The sequence below is a fragment of the Hyperolius riggenbachi genome, chromosome 12 (assembly GCF_040937935.1).
Source record: "Hyperolius riggenbachi isolate aHypRig1 chromosome 12, aHypRig1.pri, whole genome shotgun sequence".
Lineage (NCBI taxonomy): Eukaryota > Metazoa > Chordata > Amphibia > Anura > Hyperoliidae > Hyperolius > Hyperolius riggenbachi.
Genome location: NC_090657.1, coordinates 51,900,129 through 51,913,172, shown reverse-complemented (window position 1 = coordinate 51,913,172; position 13,044 = coordinate 51,900,129). Strand labels below are relative to the sequence as shown.

The following is a 13,044-nucleotide window of genomic DNA, read 5'->3' as shown; positions in this document are numbered from 1 at the left end:
AGCTGAGTCCTTGCACCTCCAGACTCAGCACGCGGGAGCGCTTCAGTTCCTGTCTGGTGACACCATTGGATCTGCTAGCGCTCCTGCCCCGTACTAGCTGTGGAACCCTGTTCCCATTCCAGGGTACAAAGCTAGTGAGTGGCAAGAGCAGCTGCCCTCAGCACATCGGTCTCCAGCTCCCAAGGTACGTCACACATGTGTTAGAATGGCCCAGTCAAAGTCCAGATCTAAATGCAGTCGAAAATCTGTGGCAAGATCTGAAAACTGCTGTTCACTAACGCTGTCCATCTAATCTGACTGAGCTGGAGCTGTTTTGCAAAGAAGAATGGGCAAAGATTTCAGTCTCTAGATGTGCAAAGCTGGTAGAGCCATACCCTAAAAGACTGGCAGCTGTAATTGCAGCAAAAGGTGGTTCTACAAAGTATTGACTCAGGGGGCTCAATAATTATGCACACCCCACTTTGCAGTTATGTATTTGTAAAAAATGTTTGGAATCATGTATGATTTTCGTTCCACTTCTCACGTGTACACCACTTTGTATTGGTCTTTCACATGGAATTCCAATAAAATTGATTCATGTTTGTGGCAGTAATGTGACAAAATGTGGAAAACTTCAAGGGGACCGAATACTTTTGCAAGCCACTGTATATGGCCAAGTGATTGACTTGAGCTGCGTCTTATCAGTTGTTTGAACAGTAGCAAACAACTTTTTTTGGTTTGTTTCAACAACAAAAGTTGTTTGATAATTGTGCATTTAAAAGACTTTTGTTGAGCATGTGCCTTTGCACACACTAGATTAAAAAGACTTTTGTTGAGCATGTGCCTTTGCACACACTAGATTAAACTTGGTTGATAACACCCGTCTCGGCCAAGAATATGTATAATGAGCCCCGATTTTCCTCGGTATGACGGCGAGTGTTCCTCATGGCAAATCCACTCGGCCAAGGCCATAGCTCTCCATACTTGCCCTGCCCTCTTTGTGATGCTCCAAGTTCGCAGCTTTGTCTGCCCTCATATAGCAACAGAACACATCGCTAGCCTGCAGACTAGTGATGCATCTGTATAGCCTCGGTCCCGCACTGTTGTCCAAGGGATCCTTGATCCCTGCTGGGTTACATGCCTTAAAGAGAATCTGTATCCATGCAAACTTAACAAAATAAACATACCAGCCTGTCTGCAGCGCTCTCCTCTCCCCCTCTGCGTCATTTTCGCCGCTCCCCGCCGCTGTTTTGAGCAGTAAATCACACTTTTATTGCTTGTTTTGTAAACAAGCAATATGGCCGCCAAAACCGGAAGTTCGTCGGGCAGAGCGTGTGCCCGCTTCCAGGGAGTGTGCATGAGAGCCGTGCACGAGAGGAGCGCAAGTCTAAGCATGCGCTGTAGGTCCTCTCGTGCTGGCTCTATCTCAGCTGCCGATCAGCCTATCAGGGTCTCAGAGCCGGCTGCAATACACAGAAGCAGACCATTGATTCACTCTGCACAGCAGCATAAGTATTGCAGCCGGAGATTCTGATAGGCAAGTGTATTATTTATATTATTAGTAATGTGTAATTAGTAATCAGCTCTCTACCTGGTCTGCAGCCTCACAGCCAGATAGAGCAGAGACTTCCTAATGAAACTCACGGGAGCGAGCATAGAGGGGCGTGGAGGGAAGGCCTGCCTAACAGCTAAACAACAATGAAGAGTCAGCCCCTTCCAGAGACGGCACGACAAGTACGACTGAAGAGAGATAAGATGATTGATTACACTGACTCTGCAGCTACAAAGGGCTGCAGTAAGCCAGATCACATTAGATTTGCTTTAGGAACCTGTAGGACAGAAGAAATACAGCCGAAAAATTTGTTACAGAGTCTCTTTAATGTAATAACAATTACAATGCAAAAAAAAAGTAAAAAGTGGACACAGGAAGTACCTACTGTATGTTTATCTCATTGTGCAAAATGGTGGTTCAGGTACACTTTAATAACTCTGCTGAAAAACAAGAGAGAGACTGAGGTAAAGCATTCCAAAATGAAGGTGCAATAGTATAGAGGAGAAATCTTGCAGACCACAGTGTGAGCTATGAAGAGTGACAGTAAAAAAGGTTATTTACAGTTGTGAGAACTTTAGATCGTCAGTGTTAGATGACATTTTTGAATTCAGTCATTACTTTACATTGCAGGTGTGCAAAGAATCCAGGGGGTGCCTTCTACCAAGATCAGCTATATGACCTCACAAACATCTCCCCTCTTACCAGTAATTCAGTTTGCATCTGCTGAAGTTCAATGGACAACTGCATTTGTGAATTGTGAGTACTTTAATTTAAGGGAATATATATTCATTTTTACTTTATTAGCATAAGTAACATAAATATTGTTTTTAAAGACCAATACCTTGGCAGGGGAAGCCTCTGCATCATCCAGTGCTGGACCCTCTGGAAGGTCACAGCCTTGCTCCTGACTTGCGCCTGTGCAGTAGCATGGAGTCACTCAGACTTGGCAGAAAAAGGAGAACATAGGAGAAAAGTAATTTATGGCTCATTTTACTCTGGAAGAAACATACTTCTTAATTGTATAAGTTTACATATATTTAAAATGTTTAGATTTTCACGACAGAGGTCCTTTAAAAATGTGATAGCGTGACCAAAAACATTTAAGATGGAGTCAGTAGCAGACTCTATGGGCGGAGTTCCTTTATATCACATTGATGTTCAAACTGCAAGGGAGCGGGTACAGACCAAATTTTGTGGAAAGATTGTAGCCTATAGAAATGACGGTGTTAGGGTTCCTTGTTTAAAGCGGACCTCCAGTGTTAGTTTCATATTCATTGGGTGTTTTTCTCCTATAAAGGTATAATTACCTACAATCAGAGCTGATCGCCGCCTCTCTCAGTCTTCCTTCACTGAGAGGGTCGGGGGAGAGGCGGCGATTAGCGCTGATTGATGCGAATGGAGGCAGAGGTACAGCTCAAAGCTCTGCCTCCCCAGGCTGCAAAGTCCACGACCAGGAAAGTCGTGGATTTTTGCCCCGGTGTTTGGGGGGTTAAACACAGCGTTCTGCCATGGCATAGCGGCTTTATAGATGGGGTGATAGTGTAGAAGGGGATTGTTAAAGTGATCTGAAAGCCAGCATTTCTACTTTGCTCTAAAAGATTCCTCACAGCTTGAAAACTACTATCCCAGAATTGTTTTAGCAGAACATCACTGAAATGGTTAAACAAAGCCCTTTGTCCTGCTATTCAGCTTCAAATCCGCATCCAAACTAGTGATAACAGTATCTTTGTTTACATTCCAATGTTGTTACAATGGTCTTGATTCACAAAGCGGTGCAAACTGTTTAGCACGGGTGTGCTAAACAGTTAGCACGTGAAGTGCTTTTCGCGGACTTTTGCGCGCGCAATTTGCGCAAGCCCAATGTGTGTAAACACAGTGTAACAAGTTAAAAGGAACTATCTGTGCTTCAGACACACACACAGTTCAGAATAGCTCATTAAAATATGTTAATATATAATAAAAAGCAGTTTGAATAAAATTCAATGACAGATTTTAGGGCATGATAAACTACACTTTGGAAACTTGTAATTTGTGAACAGACAATATTACTTTTGCACAAAAGCAAATATAACAACTGCATGAGTAATACAAAGTAGGAAAACACATTTTTATTGAATGTTATGTCGGAGTTTAGACCACTTTAAATAACAAGATGAATTTTAAGAGGCTTCAGAGTGATTTCTTAGGATGTATGAGACAATTCTGCACTGATTTCTAAAAACCTCCTAATATTTTATCTCAGACACTCTTGATAAATGTCTCCCCTAGACTCGTCTACAGCATATGTCCACTCTTCTTTACAGGACTATTCCAGCTTAGGCAAACAGAATGACCGTCCAAGTCATTCCACAGACCTCCTGTCATTTACAGACACAGAACATTTATATTGCACTAACCGCCACTACAGTGCTGACCGTTGCTTCTACCTCCCGGCCAGTGAGGTTTGTGCTGTGGGGCTGTCTTTCAGCATCATGGCACTGGTGCCTCTCTCCCATGTAATCCTCCACACTTGCCGCTTTATTGCCGTGCTACCCGATGCATACTCCCAACGTCTACCGCACCTCTTCCAGACCCACCACTAACTGCCGCTACAGTGCTGTGGCTCCCAACACACTCACCACATCTGCCGCTCGCCATTGCTTAATGCTGGGCTCACCGACAGTCTCCTGACATCCCTGCACCTCTTCCAGACTCGCCACTAACCACCGCTACAGTGCTGGAGCCCCCAACACACTCCCCACATCTGCCGCTCGCCACTGCTTAATGCGGACCCAAACCAAAAATGTTTTTAATTCAAAATATTTAGTTGCACCAGTCTGACACATACAAAGATAAATAAACACTCCTTCAAGCCTATGAGCATTTCAGTGCATGCTTTTCACCCTTCTCTTTTTATAACTAGGGTTATACAGGTGGTAGCCATTAGCAATTCCTCCTTTGCCGGACACCTCCTACTCCACCAATCTGCCGGATTCTGTCCCGGCAATATGAAAGGAAGGGAGGGGTTCCTCCAATAAATGTAAAATATTTTATATTTGTCAACATGCAGATGAAAAAAGGCTGCTATTTATTATTATAATTTAGAAAATAGATTTTATTTTTGAAAATCTTGTATTTTTAATTTGGGTGCACTTTAATGCTGGGCTCACCAACAGTCCCCTGACATTCCTGCACCTCTTCCAGACCCGCCACTAATCTCTGCTACAGTGCTGGGACCCCCAACACACTCCCCACATCTGCCCCTCACCACTGCTTAATGCTGGGCTCACCAACATTCTCCTGACATCCCTGCACCTCTTCCAGACCCGCCACTAACCACCGCTACAGTGCTGGGGCCTCCAACACACTCCCCACATCTGCTGCTCACCACTGCTTCATGCTGGGCTCCCCAATAGTCTCCTGACATCCATGCACCTCTTCAGGACCCGCCACTAACCGGTGCTACAGTGCGGGAGCCCTGACACGCCATTCACAGCTTGCCACTGCTGTATGCTGGGCACCCCGTCACTCTGCTGATGTCTGCACACGTATGCCAATTTCCCCTGGCACCGACCACCAAAGCTTCCCAACCCGCTGGGACCACAGCAGCTACCGATGATCTCCGCCACTATTCACTATAATGTAAAATGGGAGCCCTGGCAGAAAAAAAGCATTTTAAAGAGAATCTGTACTCTAATATTCTTACACTAAAAAGCATACCATTCTATTCCTTATTTTCTCCTGTGCCCCTCTGTGCTGGTTCTGCCACTCTCTGCTGCAATCCTGGCTTGTAATTAACAGTTTTAAGCAGTGTTTACAAACAAACTAACCAGCTTGTGATAGGCTCACATAAACAGAGTGTGTGAGTCATACAGAGTGCAATCACAAGCAGCCCTGCACATTCCACACATTCAAGCCTAAAGGTCCGTACACACGCCGGACTGGAGGCAACGACGGGTCCGTCGTCACCTCCCGCTGGGTGGGCGTTCCAGCGACAGTCCGGCGTGTGTACAGTCTGTCGGCGGACTGATACGGCTGTTTCTGAGCGATCCGCCCAGCGATCCGCCTTTAGCCCGACAGACACAACAGAGGAAAGGAGATAAGATTTTTTACAGAGACAGTGCAATTAGGAAAGGCTGCAGTAAGCCAGAGCACATTAGAACAGGCATAGGAACTTATAGGATAGAAGAACTAAGGCTGAAAAATTTGTTACAGAGTCTCTTTAAAAGTTGCCACCACTAAGTGGACCAATGAGAATCCTCTTCAGGGATTCCCAGTAATAGGGAGCTTTTGCCAGAGCTTCCATTTTACGTTGTTATCATTTAGTATTTATATAGCACAGACATCTTCTGCAGCACTGTATAGATTATAATGTCAGTTATCATGCGGTAACGCGTTGCAGACTTTGCTTTGGGATTGCGTCATTCACAGATTACGGTATGTTGTAATGCAAGTCAATGAGTGATGTAGTAAGTATGCACAACGGGAGAGAGGTGTAATGCGGCGTGCATTACACGGACCTGCGGGAATGCCAGCACTTATAATGTATCCCCAAATCCCCAAATCTATGTATCCCCAAATCTATGTCAGCAGCAACAGAGTGACCCCAATATATGCCAGCACTTATAATGTATCTGTGCCGACATTGTGGCCTCAATCTTTGTCAGCAGTCATGGTGTATCTTAAAGAGAACCCGAGGTGGGAATTACTTTTACTATTGGGGCACAGAGGCTGGTTGTGCGCACTAAGACCAGCCTCTGTTGCCCCATCGTGTGCCTCCATGTCCCCCCTGCTCGCCGCTATACCCCCCGCATTGCTGGCTGTGTCGCCAGCTCAATGTTTACCTTGCGCTGTCAGTCAGCGCCGCTCCCCCGCCTCCTCCGCATCGGCGCCACCCGCCGCGTCACTTCCCTCCTATCAGCGGGAGGGAAGGGACACGGGCGGGTGCGCCGATGCGGAGGAGGCAGGGGAGCAGCGCTGACTGACAGCGCAAGGTAAACATTGAGCTGGCGACACGCTGCGTGTCGCCAGCAATGCGGGGGGTATAGCGGCGAGCAGGGGGGACATGGAGACACACGATGGGGCAACAGAGGCTGGTCTTAGTGCGCACAACCAGCCTCTGTGCCCCAATAGTAAAAGTAATTCCCACCTCGGGTTCTCTTTAAAATCTATGCCAGCAGTGAAAGTGTGGCCCCCAATGTGCGCAGCATAGTGTAATTTGGGAATATTTGCAGATCCACTCAAGTCTACCCATACATTTAGTCAAAACGTTTTATAAATAATCCTCAAAGAATAAACTCTTATCAATTGTGGACACAGCATGCATTGCTTAAAAACTCCCACAAGATGGCAGTATTGAACTTATAAGAAAAGTAGCAGGCCAGTTGTGGAACTCATTTAGATTGTGTATATACTGCACTATATTTACAAGGTCTGCTTCACATCCAGGCCCTCTGAGAGCCCAAATGAGGCACGGGCAATTTCACATTGTGAGGCCCCCTCATTCCGTAGGCAGGGAAGGGTAAAAATGTTATAATGAAAACAATGATGTAAAGAAAATGAGTACAATTTATTGTGAACAAGATTATTCTGGCCATGTTAGTGCGCTCATAGCATCAAAAACTGTACAAAGTACCCTACTGTACGGGACACTCTTTTATTTGCGCTAACATCAATTGGTATAGAATCTGAAATCAGATCACCTAAATCAGTAGTACTGCATTGTAACACTTGAACATCCCAATATACAAAGGCAATTCTTGTCTCCTTCTTTTCTCCTGAGTGTTCTCCAAGGAGATGTTGTTTCATGTTATATTTTGTCCTTTAATAGTTATCTCCTGCAAAACTATAAAAAACTGCTATCTGAATAGAGTCTGAGAATAACAGGACACGCAGATTAGTTGCAGTACAGCTGCAAGAACAACAAGATTATCTTAAAACACAAAAGGGTGACGCAGGTGCCTTAGTGTTGATAATTCTGCATAACTTTGTAGCATCTACAAAAATGGACCTACCACTGAAACTTGAGGGACCCCACTGTTAACAGTTTTCCATTTTAAGTACGAGGCATTTACCGGCAATTTTTGCCTTCTGCTACGCAACCAGTTCTCTATCAACGTACTGTACACACATTTTCACCTAAGCCTTGTATTTTCATCTTCCGCACCAGGCTGTTGTGGGTTCCAAACATTGTTCTGTCATAATGTGTAGTGTGTTGATCTGATCTATGATTTATTTTTATAGAAGCCAGCTCGTTCTCTTCTAAGTTTTAAGTCTTTCATTCTATCTAGTACAATTCTTTTGAACATTATGCTAGGGGTGGATAGTGGAGTGATTCCCCAGGCAGTTATCACACACCTTTTTTTGGCAACTTTTACAAGGACACACTTTTTCTGATCCAATGGGATTTGATGCTACTTCCAGACTTTCTCAAACAGGGATTGCAAAAGTACTACTAAAATGTCCATGTTTTTCTTCTACTATTTCTGCTGTACTATCAAGCCTCAATGATTTCTTCTTTCCTTGGTGTTGATATTTGGGTTAGGTTTAGAGATGGCCCGAACGGTTCGCATGCGAACTTATTCGCGCAAACAACGCGAGTTTGTGATTGCGATCGAACGTGAACTTTATGCGAGTTCGACCCGCCCCCTATACTACATCATTGGGCTAAACTTTGACCCTCTACATCACAGTCAGCAGACACATGGCAGCCAATCAGGCTGCACTCCCTCCTGGAGCCCCCCCTTATAAAAGGCAGTAGCGTCGGCAATTTTCTCACTCTGTGTGTTGCTGTTTTAGTGAGAGAAGGGAGAGAGGTTGCTGCAGAGATAGGGAAATCTTAGTTAGGCACTTGTTAGCTTACTCCTTGCTGATATTTATTGTTAAAAAGCACCCCAAAACAGCTCTTTTGAGAGCTTCTGTTCTTGTGATGTGTTTTTATTTTTGTGTGGCCCACTGACACTTGCATATGCAGCCCTGTCTCGCAGCTGGCCCTTGCTAATTGCTGTACTGTGCCAGGCCCAGCACATTCAGTGCCTACCTTTTCACTGCACCACCTGACCTGTGTGACTGCTGCACTGCACATTGTATTATAATACCAGTCACTGCATACCTTTCACTGCCTCTGTGTGACAGCACGCTGTTTTATATACCAGTCCGTGCATACCTTTGAACTGCAGCTGTGTGACAGCTGCACATTGTATTGTAATATCAGTCACGGCATACCTTTCACTGCATCTGTGTGACTGACCACACACTGTTTTATATACCAGTCCATGCATATCTTTGAAATGCACCTGTGTGACAGGTGCACGTTGTATTGTAATACCCATCACGGCACACCTTTCACTGCATCTGTGTGACTGACCGCACACTGTTTTATATACCAGTTTGTGCATAACTTTGAACTGCACCTGTGTGACAGCTGCATATTGTATTGTAATACCAGTCACTGCATACCTTTCACTGCACCTGTGTGACTGACCACACGTTGTTTTATATACCAGTCCGTGCATACCTTTGAACTGCACCTGTGTGACAGCTGCACATTGTATTGTAATACCAGTCAGCTGTTTGCGGTGTGTTACACAGTGAGTTTGGTCTGTCAGTGTGAAGCAGTACACTAATTACACTACCTAATAAGATGTATACACACGCAAGATGTTTTAAAGCACTTTATGCCTCCAATTTAGCATTGCAATGTGATTTCTTCCCTTAAAACCCTGCTCTGCGTCAAATCCGTAATTTTCCCCGGGACTTTTGGCGTGTATCCCACTCCGCCATGCCCACCTCCAGGTGTTAGACCCCTTGAAACATCTTTTCCATCACTGTTGTGGCCAGAATTAGTGTTTGAAGTTTTGAAAGTTCGCCTGCCCATTGAAGTCTATTGTGGGTCGCAAAGTTTGCGCTGAAGCTTTTTTCCTTAATTTGTAAGGATGACACCAATGTTTTATCTTTGACTGAAATCTTTTTTTTTGCATTGCTTTTTGGAGAGCATTCCAGTTATGTACAATGTTCAAAGGTATTCTGGTAGCTAATTCAGCTTTTTGAGCCTAAAAACAAGGAACACCAAGAGCCCCAATAGTGTAATATGTACTGGTAAATGGTTATTAAATAGAGTAAATATTAATACTCACAAACCAGGGTTCCCATTAGGCAACCACTGTAAAGACAGGTGGGGAGATTTTCCTGACCCCACTCAGGAATAAGAAGTCGCTCTCTGTAGATGAGAAAAAGGGGGTTCAACCCTCCACCCAGGGTGGACTCAATATTATGCAGGAGAACAGAGGCACCAAAAGGATAAAAGGAAGCTAAATGAGCTTAAAAACCAAATTCTTGGTAAATAGAGGAAGTTGTGGTGGACTTACCTCCTCCAAGTAGACACACACAATGACTGTAGTAAAGACAGTCAATATATTTTATTTATGAACTCCAAATATGCAAAGCGTTTTTCTCAGGTTTGATCCCGCTTCATCAGGCAACAACAACGGAGCAATAGCATATGTGGTCAGAAGAAGAGCCAGGCACAGAGGTGAAATAAGGTGAAATAATAGCAGTTATTCAGGCTTCAAAAATGGAAAGAGTCCAGGGCCAGACAGCTATACGGCCCCTTTTTATAAAACTTTTCAGAAAGAGTTGGCTCCAGTGTCACTAGAGGCTTTTAATTCTATTTCGCCCTCTACAGCCTTCCCTCCCCAGGCCCTACAGGCACATATCGTTGTCCTCCCTAAGCCCGGTAAAGACTAAATGGACTGCGCTGGCTTTAGACCTATTTCACTTATTAACCTGGATATTAAGCTTTTTGCGAGACTGATTGCAAATAGGCTACAACCTTTTATACCTCGTCTGGTACATGGTGACCAGTCCGGATTTGTCCCTCATAGAGAACTAAGGGATAATGTCCTTAAAGTTATTACACTGATTGAGCTTGCCCAACGTACAGGGGTGCCTAGCTGCCTGGAGTCCATTGATGCAGAGAAGGAGTTCGACAGAGTTAATTGGGTGTTTTTAGAACTGGTCTTGTGTCAGGCCGGCCTGGGGTCGGGTATGGTTGAAAAGATCATGTCATTATACACTGCCCCGACAGCCAGAGTAAGAGTAAATGGCCTACTGTCGGACGCCTTCAGCATTTATAATGGTACCAGGCAGGGGTGCCCCCTGTCTCCATTACTATATATGTTAATCATTGAGCATTTTGCAAATGCTGTCAGACAAAATCCCTCTATAATGGGGCTATGAACCCGGACTGGTCATCATAAGATATTTTTGTATGCAGACGATGTGTTGCTTTTTATTAGTTTACCGAAGATCTCGCTTTAAAATGTTCTCTCGGAAATTCGCAGATTTGGAGATTTGAGTAATTTCAAAATAAATGCCTCTAAAACAGAAGCCATAAATATTAACTTAACACAAAAACTGTTGACAAAACTGAAAACTGTTTTTTCTTTTAAATGGCAAGTAATCCATATTAAATATTTGAGAATTTATATTCCTTCTTGTCTTTCTGACCTTTATGCATTAAATTATATTCCACTGTTACACCAGGTCTCAAGGGCAGTGGCGTAGCTAAGGAGCTGTGGGCCCCAATGCAAGTTTTACATTGGGGCCCCCCAAGCACTCTATACTTAACAATTGATACGGCGCACCAAAACCTGCCAATGGCAACTACAGTGTCAGAGGTGCAAGAAGGGAATGGGGAGTAGTTTGTTAATAATTACCACTGTTCAAAGTAGCTATAGAAGTGATTATTATGAGGACAGGACTAATGGAGAGCTAATACTGTAGTTGAGGGAGGGCCCTTCGAGGCCCCTCTGGCCCAAGGGCCCCGATGCGGTCGCTACCTCTGCACCCCCTATTGCTACGCCCCTGGTCAAGGGACCTAGCCTCTCCCACATACGGAAAGCCTTCTTGGTTGGGAGGAATTAATGTGCTTAAAATTGACATTTTACTCATCTTTTAGCATATAATGCAGGCAGCCCCCCTTGATATCCCAAAAGCAATTTTCATGTCGAGTCCTGTTACTTCTAATTTTGAAAATCTGGGATTTCCTCCTGCAGTCAGAGTTAAAAGTTTTTTGGGCCTTAATAGAAGGGACTGGCGAACAATGGGGAGGAAACACCCCTCCTATTACGGAATTGTTGCCCGAAAGCATCAGAAATTCTGATCTCTTGGAATGGCTACAATATCAGCAATTATGTAGCTATGTTAAGTCCCTATCTCCCTCGTCTCACATGATGAGGTGTTGCACGGCCTTTGAGAAGCTGTGCGTCGCCCTGAGCATGTTTTATCAAAAATCTATAAGATTCTTGTGGATGTCTCCCCTAACCAGCTTAGTCATATCTGTTTACAATGGAAAAAGGACTTAGTTAAACAGTTTTCATCTAGTGACTGGAGAAAGGCTCTGGCCCTGACGCATAGGTCCTCAAGGTCGAGTAAAGTGCAGAAAAGGAACTATAGGCTTTTGACTCGGTTGTTTCGGACCCCAGCTCAGATCTCTAGATGTCGAGAGGGGGTTTCGGAGGCCTATTGGAGATGCGGGAAGGAGCCTGGGGATTATTTACATATGTGGTGGGGATGTGACTGTATTACCCATTTAAGGAGGCTCGCATTTGAGTGGTTTGAGAAAATGAGCCTATGCCAAATAGCCCATTCCCCGGAAATTGCACTACTTTCTATGTTTCTGGGCTCAGTAAAACATGCAAAAGGATCTATTCTGGGTCACCTGATGTCCTCAGTCAGGTATTTGATAGCTAAAAATTGAAAGATGAATGTCAATTTGGGGGCGGTAGAATTGTCTGAGGCTATCAATGACACAATGAGGATGGAGGAATTGGTTTTGTCGGCTCAGAATCAGACGGCTAAATTCCATAGTCAATGGGCTGCTTGGCTGGAGTTCAGGGAAAACTTGGTGGAGTGAATTCTGTTAGTGTAGAGTGGAACCTCGAGGCGGAGAGGTTATAACTATACCGGGTATGGAATAGTCTGATGTGTTATCCAGTTTGAAACGCACCCCCCCCCCCTTCACCCCTTTTCTTGTTCCCTTGGGTCTGAAGAAGTTCATACCATCATGGTAATAGCTGTTTAGGAGATAGTGGGTTGTGCACTGCAGTTCCAGTGGTTAAGGTGACTGCTGATGGTTCCCCTCTTCACCCCTCCCCGTGGCCCCTTTTCTTTCTCCTTCCCTTCCCTGGGGTTGAGGGGAGGGGGATGTAAATAGCCCCAGGATTTCTGATTAGCTAAGGATTTTCCTTTGTATTAGTTCTAAGGTGGAAGCACAGTGTTGTTTCTTGTTTTTTTTTCGTTTTTTTTTTTTTTTTCTTTTCTATATACTTCAGCCTACAGCTTCGAAAATCTTATGCATCCGAGCAAGGTTCACCTCCCATTCATTCGCCAATAACTTTATTGCTACTTATCACAATTAATTGATCTATATCTTGTTTTTTCCGCCACTAATTAGGCTTTCTTTGGGTAGTACATTTTGCTAAGAGCCACTTTACTGTAAATGCATTTTAACAGGAAGATTAAGATAGAAATGG

The 13,044-nt window shown here is 44.3% G+C and overlaps 1 protein-coding gene across 6 annotated transcripts in view; it reads left to right on the top strand.

Moving 5' to 3' along the window:
- Window positions 1–13,044, top strand: part of LOC137542203 (rho GTPase-activating protein 39-like) — a 246,130-nt gene that overhangs the window by 11,971 nt on the left and 221,115 nt on the right. For 5 of the 6 annotated variants that reach the window (XM_068263943.1, XM_068263946.1, XM_068263940.1 and 2 more), the window contains exon 2: window positions 2,162–2,287. The exons of the other annotated variant lie outside the window; for it this stretch is intronic. In XM_068263943.1, coding sequence (XP_068120044.1) covers window positions 2,265–2,287 — 23 coding nt within the window. In that variant the 5' untranslated portion in view covers window positions 2,162–2,264. The remainder of the gene's footprint in view (window positions 1–2,161; window positions 2,288–13,044) is intronic. 6 annotated transcript variants of the gene reach the window in all.